This window comes from Marmota flaviventris, chromosome 2 (genome assembly GCF_047511675.1).
Source record: "Marmota flaviventris isolate mMarFla1 chromosome 2, mMarFla1.hap1, whole genome shotgun sequence".
Classification (NCBI taxonomy): Eukaryota; Metazoa; Chordata; class Mammalia; order Rodentia; family Sciuridae; genus Marmota; species Marmota flaviventris.
Genome location: NC_092499.1, coordinates 90,499,187 through 90,514,865, shown reverse-complemented (window position 1 = coordinate 90,514,865; position 15,679 = coordinate 90,499,187). Strand labels below are relative to the sequence as shown.

The following is a 15,679-nucleotide window of genomic DNA, read 5'->3' as shown; positions in this document are numbered from 1 at the left end:
TTTTTTTTTTTTTATTTTAAGAGGCAAGAGAAGGTAAAATCCATTAACAGGGTTAGTTAACACCCAAAAAAGTGAGTAATTCTCATTCTACACCTCTACTAAGAACTGCTGTGAAAAGAAAACTGGCAGAAAACCTGGACTTATCTTGCTTTAAACAATGGAACCCAGAGGAGAGGCTTAATTTGTAGCAATGGGAATGCCATGTATAATATAACAAATCCTACTGAAAACACTGTAGCTTTTTTCCCCTTAACAACACTGCAGTCTGACCATGAAGGAAAACCACCAGAAATGCTGAGAACAGTAGGATAGACTATGTTCTCAGAGAAGTTTAGCATGAATAAACACAGTCCCAAATTTCAAGCCCTGGATTGCTCTTCAAACAAAGGGCAGTGATAACAGTCACAAGCCCAAATTTGAGATTCTAGGGGTTGGTAAGAAGATTGCAGAGGTCAGGCTAAAGCCTCACATCTACCTGTGTTTTTCATTAGTCAAGAAATGAAAACACATGTGGAAGACAAATGGAAGACAGAAGTGAAATCAGAGAAATACCAAGGTCCCAAAGACATTCAAGATACTGGCAGGAAGTAAGACCGGGGAACTTGCCCTAAATTGCAAAGTGAGAGAGGGAAAACAAACTTGGAAAACTATGAGTGAGGCCAAGTAGATGTACGAAGCCTCCAAAAAACAATCCAGAACTTCAAGAGGCTGGAATACTTTTAGACAGTAAAGGAAGAGATGTGTTGTTGGGTCCAGGGAGGGAATTCTCTTTCTGATGAGAATCATTTTGAAGACTGAAGGCAGCTGCAGGCGCTGGAAGGAAGATGAAACAAAGATCAAACAAAACCAGGAGAACACCGAAACTTTTCATGGTAAACCACCTGTTCCAAGGATCTCAAGACACTCCACAAGCTTAATTCAAGAACACATCAGAGGGCTGGGGTTGTAGCTCAGTGGAAAAGTGCTTGCTTAGCATGTGTGAGGCACTGGGTTCAATCCTCAGCACTACATAAAAATAAACAAACAATGGGCTGGGGCTGTAGCTCAATGGCAGTGCACTTGTCAAGCATGTGTGGGGCACTGGGTTCAATCTTTAACACCACATAAAAGTAAAAATAAAATAAAGGCACTCTGTCCATCTACAACTACAAAAAATAAATAAATAAACAAAAGAAAGGTATTGTGCTCATCCACAATTAAATGTTAAATATATATATTAAAAAAAAAACACACATCAGAGACAGAAAATGTGAACTTGACCCAACGTCACTCAACAAAGGATGGTGAGAGGCTGGCCACAGGGGCTTCTGCTCCTGATCATGTATTCTAGGTGGGGAGCCTGGAGAATTTGTATCAAACACTAAAACATGATGGCACACACCAATTTCAGCGGCTCTGGAGGCTAAGACGAGAAGATCACGAGTTCAAAGCCAGCCTCGCAAAAGCAAGGTGCTAAGCAACTCAACGAGACCCTGTCTCTAAATAAAAATACTAAATAGGGCTGGGGATGTGGCTCAGTGGTTGAGTGCCCTGAAGTTCAATCCCTGGTACCAAAAACAAATAAACAACAACAACAATAAAAACCTCTAAAACACTGTTGGTTCCTACGGGTTCTAGGGGAAGACAGTGGGTAGTGGAATGGTGAGAGCAATGACTGGCCAGGACTCCCGGATATCATCATAAAGTTTCTTACTACTACTCACAAGGGAAATTCCTGCTGATTTGCCTTAGTAAGGCACTGATCAGCTCCTCACATCTGACCTCACAATGCAAAGTTCTATCAAACTGATCCCTGACAAAGCAGTTTGTGAGTAATCTGTCTAGAAGACACAGAAGAGATAAAAACTACTCAAGGAAGAAAGTATACTTACTGGGCTAGCTTGATATACTTTCAGAAAGAAGTCTCAGTGAGGAATTGGATATGAAGAAACAGATCTTAGGATCCTAGCACCTAGTCCAAGGTTTCATAACCAGCAGTGGGCATCAGATGAAACTTAATATTTTATGCAACTACCAAACACTACCCTCAGAAGTTCTGATTCCACAGAGCTAGGATGGGCCTCAGGAATGTATATTTTAAAATGTTACAGATATTCTGATGCCTCATGGCCTTTCTAATCGTCTCCCAAGTTGAGAGCCACTAAGCTAGAGCTAATGATTCACATGCTTTGAAAATGATTAAGTTCCCTCTCCCAAATAGATTAAAGAACTTCGATACTAACATCTAGGCGTAAACATTGAACAAAAGCTGCAATTAGATTACTGCCAATCTTTTCTCCTTCATAAACCCACCTACACAAACTCTTCTTAGAGCCACATATTAAAAAGATCAAAGCACCACCGTATAATCATATTTGGTGGGGGGAAGGGAGAAAGAGAGCACGCTTGAGAGTGAGAAAGGAAGGATTAGATTTACAATCATAAAAACAGAACTAAAAGAAAGTCCCCCTGCCCATCGTTTCCAGCAAAATAATATATAACCCAGACTGGATTAATAGCTATTAACAAGGAAGATTTCAAAACCTCCTTCACTTATTTTTTCAAAATTTAACAAATCTCCAGCACAGGTAATCTTTTTGTATCCCTAACTTAAATCTTGCCTGCTCTGCTTCAGTCCATTTCTGTGCTTTGTTTAAAAAAAAAAAACTCAGCTACCTCCATATAAAAATCATTCAGTAACTTTAGAGTGGGAGGGTTAGTTACCAAGAGCATAGACATTTGCTTCTTACAGAAAACAGCCTCAACTGAGATGACAGGCAAGAACTGACAAATGTACAGGATTTAAACTTGAAAGGTATTTATAACTGATAACTTCCATCTATACTTTATCAAGACTCAGCAGATAGATCTGGCACAAAACTTCAAATCACTCTTTTTCAATTTACTCTACTGAAGAGACTTTCCTCCCTTTAAAAACCTTATAAATATCTCAGCTCTCATCTACTCTTTGTAGTAATTTAAATCCCCACCTCTACTGGCTTTCTCATTTAAACTATACATTTAATTTAAATATAAGTTGGTTTTTTTTTTTTGGTAGCATGGATTATACTCAGGGGTGTTTTATCACTGAGCCACATCTCCAGCCCTTTTTATTTTATTATTTTTTTATTTTTAAAGTTTTTTTTTGGCTGGACACAATATCTTTATTTATTTCTTCATTCATTCATTTATTTATTAAATATTTATTTTTTAGTTGGACACAATATCTTTATTTATTTTTATGTGGTGTTGAGGATCGAACCCAGGGCCTCGCATGTGCTAGGTGAGCGCTCTACCGCTGAGCCACAACCCCAGCCCCTGGCCCTTTTTATTTTGAGACAGCATCTCCCTAAGTTGCTAAGGTCAGCTTTGAATTTGCTATTCTCCTGCCTCAGCTTCTTAAGCCCCTGGAATTACAGGTGAGGGCTTCCTGTTTAGCTTAATCACATTTTAACCATATGTATATGGTTAAAATCAAATCTAACCATATGTATATGGTTAAAATCAAACCCAGTGCCTCACACATGCTAGGCAAGCGGTCTACCATTGAGCCACAACCCCAGCCCTCTTATATCCTTTCAACTAAATAGGCACATATTAAAAGGCTCAAAGCACCACCATATAATCTCTTCTTTTCACTTACTTGAATCTCTTCTTTTTCATCATTTTATTATTCCTAGTTTTGATTTCTCTTCTAAAAAGGTCACAAATCCTCCTGATCATTTTTTATTCTTCTGTATTTATTAGACATGTCATGTCTAAACTATTCTCATTCATTTACTCCTTTAATATTTACTACATACTGTACATACTATATACACTGTCCTAAACAGTGTGATGTAAAAGAAATAAAGAACATGACCCCTGACCTTAGGAAATGAAGACATAAATAAAAGAAAGAGTGATTGATTTCAAGGTAGTGAGACTAGTCCAAAAAGGCCCTGTGTCTTTGGAAAATATGGAGATGACTCTAAAAGTAATACAGAATTTGATGAAAAGGAGTAAGAAAGCAACCTTAGAACAGTATTATTCAAAGCAGGAGACCACCTAAGGTAAGAGCTGTATAAAGATCCTGACATTGCCCCCTCAAAAGAGGCTTGTCTTTTTGTCTTCAAATTTTATTTCAGAATTAGTTATCCTTGAGCCACAAGTTTTCTGTTACTGATTACCCACAGCCACCATATATTAGAGCAACTCATGAATTTAACAGACTAGGTCCTATGTGGGTTACCACAAAGCAGGCTTTTTAGAATAATCTTAGGCAAAGATCCTTCGCTAAAAGTGTGGGGAGATACCCAAGAGGCATCTTGGGTACTAGATAACCAAAAACTGTTCATACTCTTGGGTGTTAAAGATAGCACTCTTCCTTTGTCATATCATTCATGGGTCATTCAATTTTTCATAAATATTCCCTTCATACTTAGGTTTAGGACAGACAAAACCTTTAAAGCAGTCTGAAGTACTGAATTGATATTAGAAACAGAGATGTTTAATGGTGATCACAGAGATGTCCCCTTTTTTTCAGTTTTCCTGGAAAGCTCTTCTCTTGACTCAGGAGTTACGATTCAAGCAACCCCTCCTCTAAGATGTCTTTCCTACTTCCCCTAAACTGACTTATAGTCTGACCCTGTGATTCCATTAACAACTTACTGCATACTTCTAGAACAGCCCCTATAATTATTTGTTTACATGTTTGAATAGCCACAAGTTCTCTGATGGTAAAGCTAGTGTTTTATTCATCCCTGACTCTATACCTAATAGGACTAAATAAACACTTGTTGACTACATTAATGATGAATGACAGTTTTAAAAAATGGTGATGGTACTATCTGGATTCCAGACCAAAATTGCAGTAAAGTATTCACACTGAAAACTAAACTTCCATTATATATTTCTGCCATATATTCCATTCCTGAAGATTGTTCTAATAGTTCTGATCACTGCCAAGTTACTGGCCATGAATATGAGCATCTGCAGTATTAAGAATGAGCAAAAAGTGTCATATCTAAGACAATTTCTAACTTTCAGGTTCATTCTCCTGCCTCTAGAAAATAGGAACAATGATTATTAAGAGTTCTTTAAAAATCCAAGCATGGTGGTCTGCACCTACAGTTCCAGCTACTCAGGAGGCTGAGGCAGGAAAATTGCTTCAGTCCAGAAGTTAGAAACCAGCTTGGACAACAAGCAAGAACCCATTTTTTGTTTGTTTGTTTGTTTGTTTTTGTACCAGAGATTGAACCTAGGGTGCTTAATCACTGAGCCACAACACCATCCTTGTTTATTTTTTATTTTGAGACAGAGTCTTGCTAAATTGCTGAGGCTGGATTTTAACTTTCAATCCTCCTATCTCAGCCTCCCAAGCTTCTGGGAATATAGGAATGTACCATCCGACCCTGTGTGAGAACCCATCTTTTAAAAAAACAAACAAAAAAAAGACTTGGAAGGATCACTATCTACACCACCATGGAACGTTGAGGCAAATTTTTATTCACTATATCCCCTGTTGAAATATAAAGAAAAGCTGTTCACCTTCTTATTCAAATCCAATTAAGGTTCTGCTAAAGGACAGGGGTCTGAACTAAGTCCTCCCAGAACCCTGTCATGTTGTACATCAGCACTCTTAACTCATTCACCAGGTTTACTCATCTCTCACAGTCAGGCAAGGCAATAAAATGCTACTGTCTCAAATGACTCTCCCTGTAGCAGTCCTGTACCACACAAGCCTATTGTGTTTACAGACTGCTAATAAGATACACAATTTAATCTGATCCTGTGGGAACAAAGACATAGATTCCCTTGAGGGAGTAAATAAATTTAGTCTATTTTTGTATTACCAAAGTTGTGGGGTTTAACAAAGTTGAATAAAGCATAAGGACCAAAACCCAGACAAGTGATGGGATGGAAAAAAGGACTTTGCCTCTGGGAACTACTTGGCTCTTGGCATACAGTGAATGGGATAAGCAATATCAAGGGCAAACTTAAGAGAACTGTTTTTGCTGGCACATATGTGGCTCCTTGAATGTTTTCATTCCTAAGAAGGCCAAGATACTCCAGTTAATTAATTAGGTCTCTTAAAGAAACAAATTTTGTTTTGACCCCAGGTAAGAGCAATTACCAGACCAATATTTCAGACAAGGTGCTTAAGATGTTAAGGTATTTCTTTCTGTTACTACAGTCTTACATAAACCCAGCTGTCAATACTGCAGCCACATTAGTCACATAGGGTATGTAGTCCCATCAGCCCTTTCCAAGAAGGGAAACTGAGTCATAGTATATCAACTAGCTTCCCGAAGCAAACACTTAATTTGTAGTGAGATCACAGTTGAACTCACCTTCCTACTATTCACCTCTTTTCATGGATGAATCTCACCACTGCCTACCCACACCGCTCTTTTTCCTCCAACCCAAAACCAAATCACTGCCTGCTTGAGAGGCAGAGGCCTGCATATTTGATCTTTTAGAGACAACAGGAGTGTCTAGCTCTCTTCTTTCCCAAGAAAGAAGGTGAAATAGGAACATGGAGCAAGGAGAAGATAAAGAGATGGAAAGAGGGTGGCTATGACTCACCTTGGAGCTGAGGTCCTCTCGCCTGTTTCCTGCCTTACTCCTGCGTAATTTGATGGATGGGGACCGCAGCAGATTCTTAATCCGGCTGGTAATGGTTGACCCTTCCACCGCCATCATGATGAGGAGCCCGGTGGGACAGTCCCTGGTCCAGTCTTGGGACCTGTCTCAACTGTGGCACTGCCTTCTCACTCCAAACAGCCTTCCAAAATGACCTCTCACTGGCCTGAGATGGCAGAAGCCACCTCAACATCACAGTAGGTGTCTTCTGCCTACCTGTCTGCCACTCTTATCCCTAGGTATTGCCCTCCCCTTTTCCTTCATCCCCACCTTTAAGCCCTGCGTGGTTTCTTACAACGTGGGAAGGAGCTACACGAAAGGGGCGGGGGGGACCCTGAACTGCGAACAAATGCCAGGCCCACGCCTGCGAGAGGCATTTAACTGGAGAATGGGGCAGATTCTAGTAGAACTACTGGAAGGTATGTTCTCCGTTAACGCCGAACTGTTCCCATGGAAACCGCACTGTTCAGAGGAAGCGGCCACTGGGAGGTTCACGGGGGACCGTGCTGGCGGTTGCGAGGACACGGTGTGGCTGGGCTCGTGATGGCCCTGCAACTCGTTCTGCTAAGGGAGCCTCCCTCCCCCACCCCCGACCCTCAGGAGCTCGCTCTCCGCCCTCCACAACCGCCTAGACTTTTCTTTCACCCGCCTCAGAAGCCCCTGCTACTCGTCAGCGCCCCCGCTCGGGCCCAGCCTCACCAGCCCCGGGGCTCGAGGGCTGCCCGGCTCACAGCGCCCTCAGGCATCGCGCTCGGCGATTTCAGCTCCGCTGCGGCCGCGGCAGCAGCAGCTATGGTGGCACGAGCGGCTCAAAACGCGAACTAGCGCTTGGGCCAAGCTAGGGACTGGGAAGGAGGAGCCGACGCAAGGGGGTGCGGTCTGTAGCCAGGAGGTCGTTTCGCGACTGGACAAACCAGGCTTGCGGGGGCGGAGCCAGCGAAAGACCTAGGAAGACAAGGACTCGGGACTGAAGAACTACGGATTCCGCACAGTATAATTGTTGGGTACCGCTCTTAGAAGAAGGTCAACAGAACACGGCTTCAGAATTGAGAGAACCAGGCCTTTTATGGTATTATAAGCCTGGTGCCCCAGAGAACTGCACTTCCCAGAGCCCCAAGACGATAACCACGCCCCCAGAGTGCTAACGTTGGCTTTTGATAGGCCCGAGGGACCGTGGCTGAAACAAACTAGCTCAGAATTACAAGGTTGAGATACAGCCAAAAAACTCGGCTCCCATCCCACCCCAAACGCTAGGATTTAAAGCGGTTCCAATAGTTTCTGATCACGGCCAACCTAGTGCTTGGCCCACGTGTTAAAAGATTCTTCTGAGTAATCCAATTCAAACGCTAACAACAGGGTTTCATCTGGGCAAGCTGATTGGTCGTGATGGAAGAAAGGGGCGGGAGACAGAAACTTCGAATACAGCTTTAGGCGAGCCAGGAGTGAAACCAAGTCAATTAGTTTATGGGATTTGTTTTGTGTCCTGTAGTGCTCTCCCCGCAGTTAACCAGGCCTGTGTTATTCCAGATGTTTCCCTCGGTCCTGTCAAGTTTTACTTGTGAATACTACTCCCTCTTCCCCAGGGATACTTGCCGAGGTCACTGTGAAGCCTTCTTGGACTATTTGGTGGTAGTTTTTCCTGCTCATGGAGGTGAGGGGAACACATGGAAATATCACTACGTATTCCTATTTCATAGATAAAAGTTAAGCCTACGTCAGAAAACTTGGACCTGAAGAATAGTAGTACACTGTCTCACCCTATCCAGATCTTTGGGATTCCTGAGGAAGATTATATATTAGCAAGAAAGACGACTAAACAGTGGGTAGACCTGATACAACCAAATGGCAAAGCAGGTGTTGCGTATACTTTGGCCACATATTAAAAACAAGATTCATAAAAGTTCACAGGTTGACATGGACAGGAAAGATGTCACCCCTTATAACATCTCACTGGCAATAGATTGAGTCAGGCCTTCTACCCTTCAACAATGCATTGTAGATCTAATGGAACTAAAATGGGACTTTCCCAAAACTGGAAAAAGGAGGCAAGAGGCATTAGCCTTAATTGTACAAACAGGTGGTTGACTCCAGAAACACCTTGCCCGTCTGTGCTTGGACTTTTCCACAAAGCTAATATAACACTGCTAATAAATGGTGCCACCTGGTGTTTTTTACTTGTGTGCAGCCAACCCTAGCAACTTCCACTTCTATCCATGAAACAAGAAAAAAGTGTGCCCACAGTTTAAATTCTCTCCAGGTCATTTTTGGGTCCACTGACAGCTTTCTCACCTACCCACTCATGGCCAAATAAAGGGTTTATTAAGTGTCATTGGTTATTTCTTATCTAAAGCTACTTCAGTTTAGTTTCAGAGAAAAGGTTCTCTGAATTGTTCTCATTTTAAATTGAAGTTGCACTGGCAAAGCTCCTGCTTTTCTTGTCTGAGATGATCTACTAAGATGATCCTTTTTTAAGATAAAATACAACTGAGAACAGTGTAATGAGAGGATGGAATCTGGAAACTTCCAAAGCCCAAAATCACATTTTTAATTTTTCACAATTCAAGCCAACCTTTATTGTCCAAGTACCATACCACCTTTTGAGATGCCAATATGGAAATAAGTGCAGGCTGTTCACATGCTTCATGAAATCCTTAGAAAACAACACTCCCAGGGCAGGGGCTGTAGTTCTGTGGCAGAGCGCTTGCCCAGCATGTGCAAGGAACTGGGTTCCATCCTTAGCACCATATAGAAATAAAATAAAGGCATTCTGTCCATCTACACTACAAAAAAAAAAAAAAAAAAAAAAATCCCAGGTCCAGTATGAATATCAGTGTTACTCCCTTATCTCTCCCCTTAAATACTTGTCATCCCAACTCTCCAAAATGCAGTTGTCTCTTTATATAAAAGTATTTCATTGTCCATACACTATTTCACTATTCATTCTCCTTGTATATGTACTAAATCTGTATGCATGTTTGTCATATTCTAAAATTCTAGATGTCTGGGAATAAATGTTATATAGTTGTCTTGTTTAGCATTATGCTCTTTAGATGCAAGCTGTATATTCACCCTAGGCAAGTAAGGGGCAATTAAATGATTCTGGAAAACTTAACAGGCTAAACATTTGCTAATCAACTCAAATTTATTGAGCACCTTTACATGCAAGGCACTGTGAGACAGCTGAGACCAAAGACTGCAGTTGGAAAGGGGATAGATTTCAAGACAATGCTTCCAATGCTGCTTTCCTATTCAACAAAAATCTCTTCTACCAGCAGTTTACAATGATAAAATTTAATGGTTTAGCCTTAGCACCCTCCACACTCACCTCCATCACTATTAATATTTATGTGCCTTTGTAGAACAGTTCAGTCATTTTTAATATATTACAGTTGTCCCGGTTTAAAAATATATCAAATAATTTCCTTTTATTTCAAATATGTATTTTAACTGTTTTTGTTCAACTGACAGTAAGTCTAACTTCGCTTTAATTTTCCATGCACCAGCCATTCATGCCCATGTAAAATTTATTTCCTCATAGTACTTTCTCCAAAACCAACATTTTGTGCAAGAAAAGTATTGATTCTTATGTGCTACCTACATGGTGTATAGTTGTTGTGTTTGTTTGTTGTTTGTTAATTCTGGGAGTGAGGGACAAGGGTAATCATTATTTTCTAGACCTGTCTTCAAAGTGCATTTACCTCTCAATTCATCCCACCCCATTCCTTTTCAAATATCTCAATCAGTATAGTTAAGGAAAAAAATATATACTAATAAACACTGTCAAAAATAACACATGGATTGTCTGCCTTTGTCCTATATTCAAAATATTTTCAAGCCAGTTACAGAAAGATCTAGCATCAGGTATTTCATCCATAATTCTGGGAAAAAGCAACTGCATTTATTATAAAATTATACAAAGTAAGTAATCTATATGAAGCTTGTATTACTGAACTTGATCTGTTAGAGACCTCTTAAATAGGAGTAGCTCAACTTCTAAAAAATGCCTTTAATAAAACTTTTTGTAAATTATCAAAGTAGTCATAGTATCTTGCTTGCCTCAAGAATACTTACTGTCCTTAGCTACTAAGATTGTTGTTTTATATCCTGTTATTTCCCAAGGTAACAAACTGCCTTGCACAAAGTATTAGGCTAGCCTTTCTTCACTGTAGAATGACTTCTGAAACAAATATTTGCCATCAGGTTGTTCAAAATTTTGAAGCCTCCATGTATGACATGCTACAAGGATTAGAATAATAAACCTCCCCCAAATGGCATGTCAAAAACTTTGCAAACAGGAAGAAATTCCCATAAAAAACTGCTTCGAAGATACCTGCTCTTAAATAGGTCTCAGGGCATTAAGAATTATATACTCCAACTCGGCACAAACCTCCCAACACCAAGTCCTGCTTTCATTAGTACAACTAATTTATTTCAGGCTTACACATCCTGCCCTTTAATTGCCAAACAACTTCTATTCTTGTTTCTAAAAAAATAGTCACTTTCAAAAGCAGAAAAGGAAAGATATATATATATATATATATTTAATATATAAAAGAAAATGCTAAATCTGACATAATTATATTCTTAAAAACATTCCATTTATTTACAGTTGTATAAAAAGGCGAATTATTGGTCTACTGAGATCATGCTTCTTATAAGAGTTAGGGTGAGAGCTCACTGTCTTCCAGGTTCCTCAACTCTTCTCTCTCAACTTCATCTTTCATAATCACACATGTAATTTTCATAGATCAGTTTTTCCTAGGGTAAGGTGAAAGGGTAAGCATTTTTGGAGATTTCAGATTGCTGCCAAAACTGCAGGTTTGTTCTGAAGACTGAGCTCTCCTCAAATTAGCTCTGTATTAAGAACACTGTATCTTGGCGCTTGTGGGGATTGTAATGACATCTACAGTCTTCTCTGAACACCGGGAATTATCCCTCATTTCTGTCTTTTTCACTTCATATAAGCACAGCCAAATATCCTTTAATCAGGAACTAACCTTGGCCCATCTGCCTATTTTCTTCTAAGGAAGGGAAAGTGTTCAAAAGCTTAAATGGTCCTTCTTTTCCTGAGGATTACTCACTCCCTTGCTTGCTCCTTGGCTGACCCTCAAAAGCCACTGAACAAGAGCCTTGGGAAGTCAGGAGGAAATGTGGGGATGAGACAACGAAATAATGGGAAACTGCTATACCCAGGCTAAAGAACTGGCATCTCCAAGAACAATTTTTAGGAAGGAAGACAGGGGCTGGACTCCTTGGCTAAGGCATTGGATGATATCTGTTGGGTAAAGAGTAGAAGAAATAATGAGGAGCATTCTTTTAACTACTTCAAGCTTCTTCAGCAATGAGTGAAGGTTAAGTGCCGATAAGCAGGTCTAGAAAGGCAAGCAGCACAAAACCAACAAAGAATTTACCCCAGGGCACTTTGCAGAGTAAATTTTCCCATCCTTTTCAATCTGTTGATTACCAGAGTTAATAGAAAAGGAATCACTATGGAAGTAATAATTCACTGGCTAGATCCATTCCAAAGTTGGTCTCATAACCTAGGTCTGAATAATGCTGAGTGGGACTTGGGATAAAGAAGGCAGGGCATATAGAAGAAACAGCATAACCCAGGCACAGCCCAGGCACTGGAAGCTCTTGTGTTAGTGTTTTACAACACAAGCAAATCCTGTCAATGAAGACAGAACAGGGGTTACATTCCGAAATATAATCATTTAAGAAAGGCAAAATGCAGCAGCTAAATCCCAGTCTATACATTTTCAGAATAGTGATTCTTGCCCCCAGGAGTTTCCAAGAGACCCCTCAAGTGCACCATGATTATTTACAAACTAGATAGGAAACATTTCTATACTCAATACAAATCTCATCTTCTAGGTTGAAAACTTCAGCCTTTGAGAAATCTATGAAAACAACTATACAAAAATATAAATATCTTTATCTTTACAGGCTGTCAGTTCATACCCTGACAGCAAATGAGTGAAAAAGCTCTACAGATCATTGAATCCATGGTAGCAGATAAAAAATATATCTTGTGATTCAAATACTGCCTTATTTCCCTGGTAAAGAGTGCCTACTGTGACTTGACTTTTCTTTACATCATGTGCAGGTAACAGTGAATGAAACCTTCAAGCACCAGGAGGCTAATTTAGGAAATATCCAGCCCCATTTTTTTTTTTCTTTTCTTTGTTTTCTTTTTTTTTTTTTTGTTTGTTTTTTTTTTTTTTTTGTTTTGTTTTGTTTTTTGTTTGTTTAATTTTGGCTACTGTCTCTGGTCTGGACAGAGAATGCTTTTCACATTAGCTGTCTAGAGTGATATGATTTGTGAATGGGGAAGGGCTCCCTCCATGTCTACCTCCAAAATACATATTCCAGAAATCCCTGGCACTATGAAATAATTTTTTTAATACCCTCAAAGACAATAAGGGAGCACTTTAACATCTCAAAATAATTACCTTAATAGTAAAAGTTAAATTCATCCCTACTTTACCAGAAGGCTTAAAATTTGTTAATTCTGATTGAAAAGGTGAGGGAATGAAAGCTAGTTGGGATATGAAAGAAACGATTTTGCTGAGTCACATAAAATCCTTCACTTTGGTATTTCATGGTACCTATCTTTCCCTATTATTAAAAGGCCAACTAAAAACTCTCTTCTGAATCCCTTTGCACAAGTGCATCACATTCCTTAGATTTTAGACAATCTAATTGTTATCAACTACAGTTCAGTCCACAGCAATTCCAAAGTCTCAAGCAGCCTTTTCTCTCTGGGGAGAGAACTAGGTACCACTATGGAGCCAGTCTTGTTATCAATGCCTTGGGTAAGAGGGGCACCTCGTGTTCAATAATGGATCACATTTTAGGATGAGGGGACCCAGCACCACAAGTGAGGTAACACATTTTAACATGATCAGAATTTCATAGTATTTCTTAAACCAGGGCCAGCACCCCTACCCCCTTTCTCCATTATTATCCACCATATATACCATCACAGCCAATCAAGGAGCATAGTTCCATGACACAAATAAACAGATGTCTGCAGAGAAAGGAGTTGAGATTCAATTTCCCCTCACAGCCTGAGGACAAAAAGTTCATTTCCCTGCAGAACCTGGTGAGACTCCAGGATTGCCCAATTTAGCCACAATAGGTGCCAATGTAGGCATCACCTTGCTATCCCGGCCTTCCTGATCATTCCCTGTTAAGTTCATTTTGTGTCCAAATGACCCAACTTTGGCAGCTACAGGTGCCAAACAAGGCATCACCTTCAGACTCTGACCATCTGCATCACTAGGAGGATTAGCTACTTTTAAACCTAAAGGTGCCAACTTTGGCATAGGCCTCCACAAAGTATCTGTGTTGCTGTTCTCTAGACCAGTCTTCATGTGTAGGATGGGCGGTGAGGACACACTTTCAGGCTCTGTAGGGAGGCCAGATGTACTCTTCCCTCCATCACTAGATTTCCTGTGGGAAGGAAGGGAATCCTTTATCTCGGAGTCAATAACAATCTTAAGGACATCTGGCTCAGAAGCTGTTTCCACAAGTTGTTTTTCATTCTCAGAAAAGTCATCATCTTCCAAGTGCAAGAGGAGGGGGCTGATGGAGTCACTCTCCCTTTGAATATCATCAGACAATTCTTTCAAGTCTGTTCCCAAGTGGCCAACCTGGAAAGTTGCTCTGTTCCCGGGAGGCAGCTTAGTGATAAAAGCCTGACGAGCATCCTCTGAGAACTCTGTATCCATAGAGCTAGGCAGTTCAGCCAGGCTAACAGAGTCATCATTTAGTTGCTGATTAAGAAAGGCAATCTCATTGAGCAGTGAAGTCAGTGTCTCATCAGTATCATCCTCATCTTCCATGCTAGTTAGCAGTTCACTGGGATCAAGAGCTGCTTCCTCAATGGCTGATGCTACTTTCCTCAGTTCCATTTCTATGCTTGAGTCTTTGAGATCTTTCATCTTTAATTTATGAAATGGAGATTCCTTAGACTTTAGTCTCTCCCCTCTTGATTCACCCTCTTTCCATTTATACCGAATCCCTCTCATATCACCAGTAATCTTTTTAGGTAAGAACTCCTGTGCTTCCTGCATACTGGAAACATCAATGATTTGTGGAAAACCACAATCTTTATTTGCCAGAAAAACTTGTGCTGGACCCAATGCCATTCTGCCATCTCTATGGCTTCCTCTGGAAGAGATTCTATCCAATTCTTTTAAGGAGGTATCTTCATTTCTGACAGTGTCTTTCAGATGGTCAAGTGGTTTCCCATCAGTACCTTCATGTGGATATTTGTTGCCACCCATATCTACCACACCTCCATCTGTGGCCAAGGATGTCACATTAACAATCCGTGGCATCATAAATAAGTCATCATTTTCTGAAAAACAAAAATTTGGAAAAAAAGAAATTCATTTAGATCTACAGTAGTAATTGTCCCATCCACTCCTCACCATTCATACACCTTAGGGAATTGTTAAAATTCACCAGTCTACTTTTGTCAAGAAGAAAGAAATATAATAAATCAAATAAAATACAACCAAAAGACCCTCTGGTATTCCATTATTAATAAAAAGTTGCACTGAATCATTTTTTAGAAAAGCTCGCCAAGTTACTTCTCATCTTAAGACAAAAATGCATCTTGATTCACCCAATTAGCTGTTACTTTGAAGGTAAAATGAAAGCCTAGAAGGAGCACAGTAAAAGAAACAGAGGAGTCCTCCAGAGTGGATGTAGTAGTATAGACAAGGAATTATTGTTAGCAATGGCAACAAAGTAACTAGGACTTTAATGTCGATGAGGATCCCCTTTACCCTTTTTTTAACAGAAATTTTGGTGCCTGAAACCTAAATCATCAAAATGACACGTTCTTTTTAACCCTTTACCCCCAAAAGGAGTGGTGCTCAAACTGAAACAGGCTGGAAATGTGGGAGGTGCATGATTTCTGAGTATAACATAAAAATTTATGATAAATATTTATTAACACCAAAAATTAAGATAATGACTTTTCAACATATTCCTTTCACTTTTGACATCTTTTTTTATTCTTCTACTTAGGAAAAAAATAGAGTTCACAAAATAGTCCCCAATC

At 40.0% G+C, this 15,679-nt stretch overlaps 2 protein-coding genes across 20 annotated transcripts in view; both read right to left on the bottom strand.

The window, feature by feature from the left end:
- The window catches only part of Mapkbp1 (mitogen-activated protein kinase binding protein 1), a 54,450-nt gene extending 47,072 nt beyond the window's left edge, over nucleotides 1-7,378 (bottom strand). For 6 of the 9 annotated variants that reach the window (XM_027925303.2, XM_027925321.2, XM_027925315.2 and 3 more), the window contains exons 1-2: nucleotides 7,303-7,378; nucleotides 6,547-6,769 (exon numbers count right to left, since the gene is read on the bottom strand). In XM_027925303.2, coding sequence (XP_027781104.1) covers nucleotides 6,547-6,663 — 117 coding nt within the window. In that variant the 5' untranslated portion in view covers nucleotides 6,664-6,769; nucleotides 7,303-7,378. Of the gene's footprint in view, nucleotides 1-6,546; nucleotides 7,157-7,302 lie in introns of those variants that run through there. The other 3 variants (XM_071608125.1, XM_071608124.1, XM_027925308.2) reach the window with 3 other exon arrangements.
- A 2,348-nt stretch (nucleotides 7,379-9,726) lies between these two features.
- The window catches only part of Mga (MAX dimerization protein MGA), a 129,516-nt gene continuing 123,563 nt past the window's right edge, over nucleotides 9,727-15,679 (bottom strand). For all 11 annotated transcript variants that reach the window (XM_071608102.1, XM_071608111.1, XM_071608108.1 and 8 more), the window contains one exon: nucleotides 9,727-14,968. In XM_071608102.1, the coding sequence (XP_071464203.1) occupies nucleotides 13,689-14,968 (1,280 nt within the window). In that variant the 3' untranslated portion in view covers nucleotides 9,727-13,688. The remainder of the gene's footprint in view (nucleotides 14,969-15,679) is intronic.